The sequence below is a fragment of the Arachis ipaensis genome, chromosome B7, assembly GCF_059453495.1.
Source record: "Arachis ipaensis isolate K30076 ecotype BB chromosome B7, ASM5945349v1, whole genome shotgun sequence".
NCBI lineage: Eukaryota > Viridiplantae > Streptophyta > Magnoliopsida > Fabales > Fabaceae > Arachis > Arachis ipaensis.
In genome coordinates this window covers 50,344,179-50,358,523 of record NC_142442.1, presented here as the reverse complement: position 1 = coordinate 50,358,523, position 14,345 = coordinate 50,344,179, and the positions used below count along the sequence as shown (strand labels likewise).

The 14,345-nt window shown below is 34.5% G+C and overlaps 1 protein-coding gene across 2 annotated transcripts; it reads right to left on the bottom strand.

Annotated features, from left to right (window-relative positions):
• Positions 1–7,520: 7,520 nt before the first annotated feature.
• On the bottom strand, positions 7,521–13,250 carry LOC107609097 (O-fucosyltransferase 7). 2 transcript variants are annotated; one of them, XM_088493206.1, is made up of 13 exons: positions 12,667–13,183; positions 12,208–12,282; positions 11,936–11,987; positions 11,585–11,684; positions 11,437–11,504; positions 11,165–11,253; positions 10,862–11,042; positions 10,610–10,738; positions 10,363–10,496; positions 10,056–10,269; positions 8,777–8,961; positions 8,569–8,664; positions 7,521–8,172 (listed from the first exon to the last, which is right to left on the bottom strand). In XM_088493206.1, the coding sequence occupies exons 1-13, from the start codon at positions 12,723–12,725 to the stop codon at positions 8,016–8,018; spliced, it is 1,539 nt and encodes a 512-aa protein (XP_088349332.1). In that variant the 5' UTR covers positions 12,726–13,183; the 3' UTR covers positions 7,521–8,015. The 2 variants fall into 2 exon arrangements, with proteins under 2 accessions (XP_088349332.1, XP_016166418.1); XM_016310932.3 differs by lacking the exon at positions 11,936–11,987 and having other exon boundaries at positions 12,667–13,250.
• Positions 13,251–14,345: the final 1,095 nt, after the last annotated feature.

Here is a 14,345-nt window from a genome sequence, read left to right as displayed (position 1 = left end):
TACCTCACCTACTAGCACCGGGAGCCATGACAACCCCGACTGTGGAGATGCTATTACCATCCCCCCTTTGTTCCTAACTGATGGCACCGAGGACGGTGCCAAGCTTTAAGTGTGGGAAGGTCGGTCAGTACCTGACTTCCGGAGGTAAGCTCTCTCTCTTAACACCAATATTCAAGTTTTTCTTTTGTTAGATAGAATAGATTGCATGATAATAATTGTTTGCATGTATGTTTGCTTGGTTAAAGTACTAAATTTCTTTTCAAGACTCTATTTTATAATATTTCACTAATTTAAATTAAAACTTTTTTGTTAAACTTGTTTGAAGACTGTAAATTGGAACATGAATTATAGCTAAGAACACACAACCCAGTGAGATTTTTTAGCCTAATTGTATGGTTACATTATCTAACCATGATATTTTATTCTTGTGTGTTTTCTTCTATATAATTGTAATCTTTATTTTGTTCCACTCTATATGTCCAATGTTTAGTGTATTTATATGCTTGCATATGATTGAGGCCATTATTTGATTATTAACTCACTTATCCTAAATAGCCTACCCTTGTAATTACCTTTGTTATCCACCTTGAGCCTTTTAATCCCTATTTGTTCTATATTTTAACACATCACTAGCCTTAAGTGGAAAAACAATTAATTACCCCAATTAAATCTTTGGTTAGCTTAAGATAGAGATTGTGTATCAACTAAGTATGGAGAAACTGTAGGAACATGGGTTAATAGGGAATGTGTCATGATAAAATATTAAGAATTTGGGTACCTACTCATGTGAGATCAGAAAGATTGAAAAACCATGTGCATTGATATGTTATGTTTACTTTTAAAAAAAAACCCCAAAAAAATTATCCAATTAAATAAATAAATAAACAAATAAGGGGACAAAGTTACCCCAATGTTAAGTTAATGAAAAATCAATGCATATGTGATTAAATAAAAGAAAAGTTGACGCATGAGTATGTGAAGCAAAAGTGGAAATTTTGAGTAGCTAGGCATGATTTTAGAAGTATATAGAGTGTGTGTATAGGTGAGAGCTTAGGTTAGTCAAGGATTCAATTTATAGCTCACTTAGCCATATATATACCCTCACCTTTACCTTAGCCCCATTACAACCTTGAAAAGACCTCATGATGTTTGCATTGGTACATTAATTATTTGTTGATTGGTTAGGTGAAGAACAAAGTTTAGAAAGCATGACTAGAGAAGAATAGAGTGGATTACCCTATACACTTGAGTGATTAGAGTGCACATACACTACCAGTGAGGGTTCAATGCTTGATTCTATGTTCCCTTTTTTATGAGCTATCTTCTCACAAGTTTACTTGTCTTTTATTATATGATTTGAATTAGTGGAATTTGATTTATTTTTGTCTTGGAGAACTTGTTTACTTTTAACCAAGTAGGCAGAAACATCTTAGCTTATAGTTGCATTCATATATAGGTTGCATCTAATGAGTCTTACTTTTCCCTGTTTATTCTTTTGATCTCCTTGAGCTTAGCATGAAGACATGCTAATGTTTAAGTGTGGGGAGGTTGATAACCCACTATTTTATGGTTTATCTTGTGCTCAAATGAGTGGTTTTTATCAAGTCTTTGCACACTTATTCATACAAATTGCAAGGTTTTACAATTCCTTCCTAGTTTTATCCTATGGTTAAAAGCTTGCTTCCTAAACCTTTAATTTGTGCATTTTAATTCTCCTTTATACCATTCGATACCGTGATCTATGTGCTCAGAATTTTCAGGCTTTATAGGGCAGGAATGGCTTAGAGGATGGAGAGAAAGCTTGCAGAAATGGAAAGAGCACAAGAAATAAAGGAGACAACCAGCGAGCATCGACGCACACGCATGGCTCACGCATGTGCGTGATCTGGAGATTTTCACAGCAACGCGTGCACATACCTGACGCGTACGCGTAGATTGGAGTTCTGCAAAACGACGCGTGCGCGTGCCTGACGCGTACGCGTGACACGCGAAGATGACCAGCGATGCGTACGCGTGACTGACGCGTACGCGTGACACGTGCAATCTGCAGAAGTTGTAGAAAACGCTGGGGGCAATTTTGGGCCGAGTTTGGACCCAGTTTCCAGCCTAGAAACACAGACTAGAGCCAGGGGACAGCAGAGACTCATCATACATACACATTCTCATTAGTTTAGTTTGAGATTTTTAGATTGGAATCTCAGAGAGAAATTACTCTTCCTCTAGGTTTTCCACACATTCATAGTTTTTCTAGTTTTATGCTTTTGCTTTGGATATTGAGAAGAGTCATTACCTCCGTTGAAGTTACTATTCTAGTTTGTTTTCTTATTCCCTTACTCTTCCATATCCTTGCTCTTTGCTCAGAGTTACAATTGGATTATTTTTAGAATTTATTAATGCAAGGGATTACTCTTACTTTTAATTAATTTTCAGTTATTGTTTATCATATCTTTCTTTTATTTCCTTTTTAATTCTGTGCAAGTAATTTCCATGTCAATGGAGTAGACTCCCAACTTGACTTGGGGGTTGATTAAATGGAGACCCTAGAGTTGAAATGCTCAAGTGATTAGTTAAATTGGAAGTTGTTGGCTAATTCTCTATTTACTAACGCTAGTCCTTCCCAAGGGAGAGGATTAGGATTTGCAAATAAGAGTTAGCTCAATCACTTGACTTTTCTTTATTTAGTAAGGGTTAACTAAGTGAAAACAATAACCTCTTGATACTACACTTGAGAGAATTCCAACAAGACAGAACTTCCAATTAATCATTCCCTGAGTCAAGACTTTTTATTTGATTATACAAATATCTTTTAATTTACATTGCTTTGATTTGTGATTATTTATTTTTCCGTTCTCCAACTCTCAAAAATTCTCGGAAAACTCCTGATTAATAAGATAACACCCTTTTATTAACTCGTTGGGAGATGACTTGGGATTCATACTCCCAGTATTTTTATTCTAATTTTGTGACAACCTTTCTAAATTGATAAGCAAATTTTTGCTGGTTAAGAACTATACTTGCAACGTATTTCTTATATTAATTTCTTAATTGGCTGATTTCCGCCCGCATCAAAAGGTTAGTAAAATTCCATCATAATTGTGATGGAGACTGGATGTAGGCTACATTGCACTAAGTAGCTGAGTCAGAATACATCTGGATGTTACTCCTTCTTCTTTACTCAACTTCTGTTTCTGTTACTCAGGAGACAAAATGAAAATGTCTCTCAACGCATTACAAGACAAAAATAAAAATATCTCCTAAGTTTGTTTGTTAAAGTGAAAAGTAATATTCAGCAGAAAAAGAAGCTAAGATTCAACCCCCTCTTCTTTTAGCCACTGATAACCATCAATTGGTATCAGAGCTTGGTCTCAAAGAGATCAAGCTTTGCAGCTTGGAGGAAAGGTCTTGATGGCGAACAACAATTGTTCCAATGTGGTTGTCTACACTCTGACAGAAGGGCAATCCAGCAATAGACCTCCGTTCTTCAATGGATAGAATTACAACTATTGGAAGGAGAGAATGAAGATCTTTGTTCAATCAGTAGATTACAATATCTGGAAGATCATCTTGAATGGTGTCCAAGTCCCAACTAAAACAGGAGCAGATGGTGTAGTCACTCCTAAGACTGAGGCTAAATGGAATAAAGAAGATAAAAGAAAATAGAGCTCAACACCAAAGCTTTCTACTTGCTTAACTGTGCTATTAGCTTCGAGAAACTCCGAAGAATATTTACATGCAAAACAGCAAAGGAAATATGGGACAAGCTTCAAGTTACCCATGAAGGTACTACCTAAGTCAAGCGGACCAGAATAGTCATGATGAGAAAATAGTACGGAATGTTCTCTATGAAGGAAGGAGAAATGATTGATGAAATGTTTGAAAGATTCAACATTATCATCAATGGCTTGGATGCTATGGGGGTTACTAACCCTGAACTTGTGCTAGTGAGAAAAGTTCGGAGAAGTCTCACTAAAAAGTGAGAAACTAAGGCTATAGTTATAGCTGAAAGTAGTGGCATTGATCAAATGACATATGATGATCTGAGAGGAAATTTATTTGCTTTTGAAACCACTTATTTGAAAAATGACACAAAAATAAAAGGAATTGCTCTAAAATCATTCACTGAGTCCTTGGATGATGAATCCGGTGATAATTTATCTAACGATGAGTTTATTCTATTTGCTAAGAAATTCAAAAAAATAATGAAGTTGAAAGAACGAAGCAAAGGAGGCAATTCAAGAAAACCTAAAAGGGACTTAAGCAAGATCATCTGCCACATCTGCAAAGAGGTTGGACACTACAAGTTTGACTGTCTGAAGTTGAAGAAAGAAGAAAAGACCAAGAAAGAAAAGAAGAAGGAGTTGATGGCCTCTTGGAAAGATCTGGAAATGATTCAGACGAAGAGAAAGAATCAGAGAGCAAATCCCAAACCTGTCTCATAGCCAATCAAACTGATGAGGTAATTTTCATTGAACCCTCTACTGAAGACCTTCACCTTATGATTGATCATCTCATTGAGAAACTAAGATGCTTCTTAAATGAAAACTATGAACTTGAATCTCAAAATGACATTCTAAAGGCAAAAAATGCTTTTCTCAAAGATAAATTAAGGGAAGTCGAAACCGCTGTTGATCTTGTTGAAGAAAACAAGTGGCTTAAGGCTGAACTTAAGGGCTATGAGAAACAGCATTTTGTGATTGCATATCTGAACTGTTTTGAAGAAAATAAAAGGTTGCACAAAGAGGTAAAAAACCTAAAAGAGGACCTGGCCAACTTTGCTCAAAGTTCTGAAAATATGAATAAACTTTTGGCTAGTCAAAAACGTCTCTATGATAAGGATGGTTTGGGTTTTCATAAGAAATCTGAAACCTTTTTTGAAAGATTTCCTTTTTCAAACGTGGCTTTCACTTCGGATGATATAAAATTTCAAAACCCAACCAATCTAAAAAAACTGCAACCAAAAAGGTTTTGTCATTTTTGCAATCGGAATGGACATTTTCGTACTCAATGTTTCATAAGTGAGAAAATGAATGGAGATAGAGCGTACAAAATAATTGGCAACTACAATAGTCTTGGACAAAAGAGATGGTTTGACATTAAAGGATCCAAAAAGATTTGATACCTAAGGTCACTTGAGAATTTTTGTAGGTTTGCCTAGCATCCAAAAGAAAGGACAACATGTGGTACTTGGACATCGGATGCTCTAGGCGTATGATCGGAAAATCTACATTTTTCATCAAGTTAGACGGGTATGATGGAGGGTTTGTAACTTTCGATGATAATGGAAAAGGAAAGATAGTGGCCATAGGTAAAGTAGGTAAAAATTTCTCATCTTTCATAAATGATGTTTTTCTTGTTGATGGCTTGAAACATTGGTGTATGTAATGTGTTGAAAAGTTAGTGAAATCCCATCATAATTGTAATGGAGACTAGATGTAGGCTACATTGCTCTAATTAGCTGAACCAGAATATATCTGGGTGTTACTCCTTCTTCTTTACTCAACTTCTGTTTCTGTTAATCAGGAGATAAAATAACAATGTCTCTCAACGCGTTACGAGACAAAAGTAAAATTATCTCCTAAGTTTCTTTGGTAAAGCGAAAAGTAATATTCAGCAGAAAAAGAAGTTAAGATTCAACCCCCCTTCTCTTAGCCACTGATAACCATCAGTACATAACCGTGAGGGAGTAACTAACTTTTCATCTTCTGGAGATATATATATATATATATATATATATATATATATATATATATATATATAGTGTATTATCCTGTTTGTGTATGTATCTGTTTATCTTTTTAATTTGCATAATCTCACGTTTCTTCTTATTCGCGATTTTTGTTTAAGGAAGGTTTTTCATAAAAATCGAATTCTGTTAACATGATTACAGGCTTGATATTATTAATAACAGTATCAGTGTAGTTTCAAGTTGGTAACACTCGATGTTTCAGTATGAGCATGCCATACCGGAAATTGGGTCGTAACACAGACCATCGACAGAGGAGGAAAAGTTCGGCAAAGAAGTAGCAACTCAAATTCAGTGAGAAGTTAGGTCATTAGAGAGAAGTGCTGGAGAGATATAAGAAGCGAAGAGAACAATAACGACTAGCACAACGAACGACAGCGACTGCGGCTAGCACAGCAAGCGACGATGACAAGAAAGGAATTTGAGAAAAATAGTTGGGATCTTAGAGATTGAGAAGGCAGCCACCAAGCATGGAAAAATTAGGGATTGCATAATCACTGGATACTCATCCACCACTTTCGGACTGGGTCGGGGTGACCCAAATACTGACTCAGTCTCGGTCGAGTTATTTAACTAAGTCAATTTTTTTGGTCTATGACTTTGATTGACCACTTTTAAACTGGATCAAAAATTAAAAAATATTGTTCGACTCTAAATCGGATGGGTCATATGCATCCCTAATAATGATGATAATAAAAAAAATTAAAAAAAAAGAAAAAAAAAGAAAAAAAAAATATCAGACAAATAAAAAAAATTATTTAATCGCTTAATATTTCTAAAGATAAAATTATACCACTTTCTACTAGTGTCAATATTCAGACGGCTTCATTTAAATTGTCCAACTGTATAATAGACCGTCAAAAAACAAATAGAATCCACACAAATAAATATTATTTTGGATTTACCTTTTAGACTTTTCCTAAATTATTGGATTCTCTCCACGTCTATTTAGATCGTAAGTCTTATCCATATTCAGAATATATTTTGTTGTATATTTTATTATTTTTAAGGCACTTGTACTTTGATAAATGATTATAGGGGGATTATTAACGTCATACACTAGTACACAACTGTTGGTGTAATGCCAAAGCTATACTTGTACCCGACTATCTATGTTTCATATTTAATCAAAGTTTGTTATTGTTAGAGACAATTTTATACTTAAAAAAGGTGGAACTCCCAGTTAATACACCTAGCATCTCTTGTTATCTTCTTATTTTTTGATTAAAATATGATTTAATTATTCCATCAATCTCTATAATTTTATTAAATTTTAATTAAATTTTTATATTTTTTTTCTTTAATTATATCCTTATACCATAATTTTATTGAATTTCAATTAAATTCTTATATTTTTTTCTTTTCAATTGTGTCCCTATATCATATTAGATTTTATAACTAAATCCCTATCGTGACAAAAACAGTAAAATTAATAAAATATTCTATTAAACTATACGTAATATTCAACCAAGTGTTATGTAAATTCATTTTGTTTAACGAAATATTTCATTAATTCCAACATTTTTGTCACGACAGAAATTTAATTACAAAATCTAATATGATATAAAAACTTAATCGAAAAAAAAAATATAAAGACCTAATTAAAAATGTAGTAAAATTATAAAAACTCAGAATAATTAAACCTTAAAACATTCCCCAAGTCATCAATTACTTGTTTTTTAATTCCACTACACTTTCTACCCTATAAAAATTAGTATGGAGCACCACCACCCATTGCTGGTAAGGATGGAAGTAGAACAATAGCCACATGCCAGGATTGAGTTAAAACAAATAGATATTATACATTTTCTTGTCTCCAAAGAAACGATAAATGAAAGGAAAAAAAAAAAGAAACTCTAGCACTAAGCCCTTCTCAAAAAAGAACTACAACTCTAAAGAACAAAAGAAACAACTTGTTCTTTCGTTTAACAATTTCTGATCTCTAGTGTGATGAAAGAATCAGAGCCATCTCTGAAAACTCTACCACAAAATAAATAACAAATCTATTCATCCCAAAGCCACATCCCAGTGTCATCTCATCCCAATCCATAGTTTTGCACGTTAAAAACAAAATATGGATTATTCTATTTTTGGCCTTCCGGTTTTGTTCCTCTCCTTTATTTTCTTTTCAAATTAAGAATGTGACAGGGATACGTATATATACACTCTGCCGCTGCTCCTTCAACACCTTCCAGCTATACACAAGATGTTGTTGTGGTCACACTTTGGCGAAAGGATTATTTCCTGGAAAAAAGATTCAGCCGTATCTCATCTATCTAACAACGTGAGAGGCAGTGTTTGGATGCAGCGGCCCGGTTCGGCATAAACAATCAGGTAATGAATTAGAGTAAAATGCTTCTTCTGACCGAAACCTATCCATGCCCTTTGTACCAGATATTGGCCCTTTCCTCTTCCTTGGGGATCCAAGCCTGTGCAAAACACACAAAATAACAAATGAAAACCTCAAATAAATAGTAAGCCTTGTGATCAGAACATCACCAAACTTGGTAGATAAGAAAACATTATTCTTGTCAAAAGTTGAAAGGAGGAAGATAATGCTAAAACCTTCCTGTTATGGAAGACAACTTTTGTTAGACTAGTAAGGGTAAAGGTAATTTACACCGATATCCCTTGAGATTCAGCAATATTACACACAACACCACTTCTTTTCATATAACATTGACCTCCCGTCTTCACCAAAATACAAGGGTCAAGGGGAAACAAAATAATCAACTATCAGAGTAAAAGACCCGTTAAAAATAAATTTCTGCATATTTAACACAAGATTACTTAATATGTGCAATAAACGCTTTCCAGTCACATACCGCCTTCTGTGGAGATCAATTATCTTGTTTGACAAACTTTTCCCCTCGGTCATTGTTCCCTGAGCCAGTTTATCAAAAAGACGAACAAGGGCTTTCCTAATTGAACAAATAGAGAACATTAAGAACAGCATTGGAGAATTCATTGGAAAAATTTATAAATATAAATAAATATAAGTTGACCTGCTGCATAAGAAAGCAACAGCCGTACCTGTCTGGTAATATTGATCTTCCACGTCCAAGAAATCGACGATGACCTTCAACAGCCTTTGCCATGTTTCCATAATAAGATGGTATAAATACATCACTTTCGATAGATACAATATAGTCAAGAGCAGCCATTTGAGATGCATGATTAGAAAAGGGTTCCAGCTCCTCAATGGATGCCAACTTTTCCTGAAAATAGTCAAAGCTTTGTTAATCAGAATGATCCAATGTTTCTGACTGGGTTGCCACTACCACAGAACGTTCAGGAGCATAGGCAAACCAATGTGTTTCGGGAGCATAGGCAAACCAATCTTTTTCTTTCCTTTTTCTTTTGGCTAGTTGAGTAGTTGAACATTAATATAATATGCACTGTCTTTTAACTGATTGTTTTTGTGTGCATATAAGGAAGATCAGCCACCCAAGAAGATGAAGAAAATAACATTTATTATAGTCTTTAATAATGGAGGTTTCAGTTAACAGCAATTTCTGCCATAACAGAAAAGGCATGACAATTTAGCCTTTATAATTCATTTTGATCCACTGCTCCTTACAGTAGCATTATCGACTGTGTTGTAGACTACCGTAGAAATTGTTTCCTTAACAATTTAGACTTTTCATTCCTGGTATCGTGTAGTGACAGATCTTACCCCAGATCAAAGAGAGAACTTCTATTGAATCAACACGACATTTATGTTATTTAATTGAAATATGAACTTAACAAAGCACAAAATGTCAAACAAAAATTCTCCCTATTGTTTAGGGAAGGTTTTTTATAGACACATTTCAACCTTTAGACACTGATAATAACATTGGGAGAACCACCTCACAAAAGCTAGTTATTGTGAATGGAGAGCCCAAGGCATTATCAACCACTCATCAAAATCCCATACCTTCAAGGTAAGCCTCAAGTCTGCAATTGGATCCCAAGACATTGTTTCCTTTATTTTAAAGAAGAAAAACCGTAATGGGTTACAATGAACAAGGCATTACAAAAGCATAAAGCCTCAATTTATTACTCTATCTTTTGTTTTTATTTTTATGGACTCGATTTATTACTCTATCAAATTCACTATCAATTTACATGTTAAAAGTTTCCAGTCAGTCTTGATAAGGTGCCAAAAATAGTTATTTCTTCAGCAGACTTAGTTCACTAATTTCCTTTCTTGTAACATATCAAACTTAGAGAGAGAGAGAGAGAGAGAGATAGAGAGATAGAGATAGAGAGAGAGAGAGTAAGTACTGAACACCACCAACTATCGTAACACATGATTGCAACACTTTACCTTGCTCATTAGCAATGGATAGCGGGAACGCAGTTCAGCCATATGGGACTCACCGCCGTATATCCCTCCAGATGCAATATATATCGGTGTCTTTGATGGGTATCCGAGAGCAGTAAGAAAAATTCCAACTTCCTTTGGAGTTAAGGGGCAAAATCCTTTCAACCTTTGTTCTACGGGATCAATTTCCTTTATTTTCCAATATGAAGTGTTCTCTCTACAAGTTTTACAAGCAATAATTATTGTCCAATGTGTACATGAAGAGAGCATAGATTCAATCGATCATTTGGTAGCAACCATGTTCATATACCTGATTATCCGTAGCTCTTCAGCCTCATCTTGAGATAAATCATGTGTGCATCCACTAAATGCAAGCATATCCTTCTCATAACGTAAATGCAGTGCAACATAAGGACCAAATAACCTCATCCTTTCCACCAACAACTACAAGAAGCCAAGAATTACAGCAAAAACAAATAAATCAATAAAATGCACCAGTCATGTACTTAGTATAAGATACACAAGAAAAAGGCCAATAATGGGTAAATCTTATATACTTTTCCCATTTGTTCAATGCAAGGTGAAAATCGGAGAGCTTCATAACAAGCACGGCAGCGAAGCTTCTGAATGTCTGCAGGTAGGTTGTTGTTTGCTAAACGTGAATCAGATTTTGCTGCTCTAATAACCTTGAGATGTTATCAACAATCAATAATATAAGATGATTGCACAATATATAAATTAAATAAAAATAATGAAAGAGTGACACCATAGATTAACAGTTTATGATAACAGATTTTCAACATACATACTTGGTATTCTTCCCACAAGGTAGCAATCTCATTCTCATAATAATCCATACCAGACCAGCTTATGAAGTACTTCACAATTCTGGTTTCATTAACCAGTTCTTGGGGAAGCTTCTTAATTATCTTCACATCATTAGCTAGAGAACGTATAAAATGCTCTTCATCAAAAACATCAGAGAAATTGCTGAAAAAACAAAAAGAACAAAGAAAAATAAGTTCCTAAAATTGAATTCACATAACATCCGACACAGAAAAGAAGCTATGACAGAAAAGATGATACAAACCAAAGACAGGATACAAAATTACCTAGTGTCTTGCCAAAATGATCTTTTATCAAGTTCAGGAACTACAAGAGTGGCATTTATTATACGAGCTACAGCTACCATATCACATATCTGAAAGCAAAAAGTACAAATTTGCAGCTTCTAATAATACATAGGAATAAGAAATCCTCAAATCCATCAGCATAGCAACTTGACATTAATACTGGTAAAATGAGTATTAACATAATTCGGAGTGTGTGTACACAAGAGAGAGAGAGAGAGAGAGAGAGAGAGAGAGAGAGAGAGAGATCAGACCCCAGCACGCATTTGATTGAGACCACCATTTGTATGAACTAGAAGGTATCCTCTTGACTCAGCAGGAGCTGGATAAATAGTTCTAACTTTAAGCAAGTATCAAATAATCCAAACTCAGAAACTTGAAACAAAAGTTTTAGTTTCTTACCTGTATAATTAGGTGTAGGCTTTGTACAGGGCAGATACCCACGATTGGATGGAGGCTTCCACAACTTCTCATAATCCGAAACCCCTCTTGAAACGTTCGACTGTTAAATCTAAAATGAGTGAAAATATGAAAGATGCTGGGTGCATAACTGCTGCTAAATTTTAATAAAATTTTAACACATACAACTGCCAACAGACATGACACATCTATATCTCAAAAAATGAACCAAAACTAAACCCAAAAAACTAGCTCAAAATGAGAATACTACACATCTAGATGAGATTCACAACCATTAGAAAATCAATATAGACAATAAAGAAAAAATAATATCAGCAAAGACGAAAGAATTACCCAGCCTGGTTGATGGGGGACATAGAGGAACATATTAATTAATGAAAGAAACCTACATGTTTAAAATAAGGCTGATCTTAAAACATTAATAATAAGCTAATAAATTAATGAATAAAACTGCATACATGCCATTTGGTTGTTACAAAGATATAATTTTTATTAGATGCATTAGATTCTGTTCCTCTATCAAATTCTCAGTCAGCAAATTCAAACAGATCAGATCACAAAATCAGTTACTACTACTATCCAGTGTTCACAATGAAAAACCAAACCTTTGGAGGAGGAAACAGAACTTTTGATAAATGAGGCGGAGCCAGCTCTCTTGTCCACCTTTGCAGATCTCGAGTCTGTCAAAATTTGAACCAAATAGTTAACAAAAAAAAATGTTTCAATCAAGAATATCAAATTCAAAACACATAAGTCAACACTTTCCCAAAATAAATTCCATAGTATTTATTATTTCTTTTCAGAAATGCATAATCCAAAGTGAATACAAACCCCTCTTCCCCAATATATTTCCGGTGATAGCAATCTTCTTCAAGTCAACAAAACCCTAAGAAAACCACATATTCTTGAGGGTTTATTGTGCAAAACTAGAACCTGTTAGATTAAATCGTGGAATTTTCCAGAAAAGCGAAGAACCTGAGATAACAATCTTAAAAATAGGCACAAAATCCAAACTTCCCTTGAAGAGAATGAATAATAAGCAGAGAATGAGTAAAAATATATACCGTTGTGATCTTGTCATTGAACTTCTGATCATTGGAAGAAGGAACGACGTGCTGGACATGAACAGAGACAAGAGCCATGAACGCTATTGAGCATATTGCTGCAGTAAGAAGCTTCCTCAGTTGCACCACCGAAACACACTTTCGCTTCTGCATTCCCCAAACTACTCTCTCTCTCTCTCACACACACACACCTCCTTCTATTTCTCTGCCCCAAAGTTATGGACTTTCCCTTTTTTTTTTTTTTTACTTGTTCCCTTTTTTGGTTTCCCTTATCTACACTCAATTGAGAAGAACAAAAGAAAAAAGTGACGCAAAAACAACCGAAGGGATGGATGAAAATAACTTAAAATAATTGTGCTGCTTTGCTTATTCCTCGGAGTAATAATAATGTTAATTCTAGTGCGCGAATGAAACGCTTTGTTATGTCACATGATCAGGTTGCAAAAGGAACAGGGGGACAAGAAAGAAAAAGGCGGTGTTTTGGGGTTCTTGGTGTTTGCTCAGTACTTTCTGATGCGGAATGTAGTGCAGCTAAGTCCACTCAGTGTTATTGTTGGGCTTTCGAGATGCTATCATATCACCCATTCCATCACATTCGATTTATAACACTGCATCTGCTGCTGCTACTACTACTACTACTGTTGTTATTGGTTCGGTTTGGTCTAATTTTGGACCAAAAACCAACAGAACTGATCAATTCGATTCTCACACAACATCAACTAATTGATTTGCTATTTTTGTAACAAGCAAACAAAACTGAACCGGATCAAACTGAAAACAATTTGATTCAACCATTTTTTTAGATTTTTAAATTCTAATTAATAAAATATTAATCACAATAAAATAAGATTAAAATAGTCAATAAACTGAAATAACAAGAGTACATCACATGCAAATTTCATACTATTGAGTTTGAGAAAACAAAACAATTTGATGATGAATAAATATTATAATTATGGATCAAAAGTTCAATTATGTGTGTAATTTGTTTGGTCATTGTGCAGAAATTTATATTGCTAAAAAACAAGCCAAATAGAGTAACTAGGCCCAATAGTGGAATAGGCCCAAGACCAAAAGCATTCAGTTCATCCTTTGGTAGCTCAAGAAAATTGTTGCTGATCAAGAAAGAAAGCAACACTCTCCTCAGACCCAAAGCCAAAGCAACCAAACTCACCTTCTCTCTCTCTTCCTAACCCATGTGATTAGTTCCAAAAATAAGAAAGAAAATGAAGCTCAAATTAAAGTTCAAATCAAAAGGAAAAAGGTGATTTCCAAACTAAGCAACAAAGAGGAAAGAAAAAGGAACGTGAAAGATTAGGGCACAAAAGCAAAAATCAAATCAAAGGTGAATCAGAAAATTATTTTCATCTTTGTGCTTCCAATTGTAGCTTGTTGAGGATGCCTTCCTTCTATATGCACTATTCGAAAAAAGTTGAAGAAAATGGAGGTTGTGAAATTCTGCTACAAATAAAAGGTCAAGAACAAAACATGGAGCCAAAGAATTGATGAATGACTTAGATCCTTGAATCAAAATGAAAAAGGAAGACAGAGAAGCAATTACGTAAGAATGCAAGTAAACTTTAATTACTGTTGCTGTCTGATGATCGGATATTTTATACACTTTTTAGTACTATTTTATTAGTGTTTTGGTTATGTTTTGTTAGGTTTTATTGAGTTTT

Coding starts and splice junctions, on each gene's coding strand:
- LOC107609097 (XM_016310932.3), bottom strand. CDS start 12,819: ATGCAGAAGCGAAAGTGTGTTTCGGTGGTGCAACTGAGGAAGCTTCTT. Junction 12,283..12,666: donor TCAATGACAAGATCACAACG/GTATATATTTTT, acceptor AAATTTTGACAG/ACTCGAGATCTGCAAAGGTG. Junction 10,497..10,609: donor GCATTGAACAAATGGGAAAA/GTATATAAGATT, acceptor GGCTTCTTGTAG/TTGTTGGTGGAAAGGATGAG.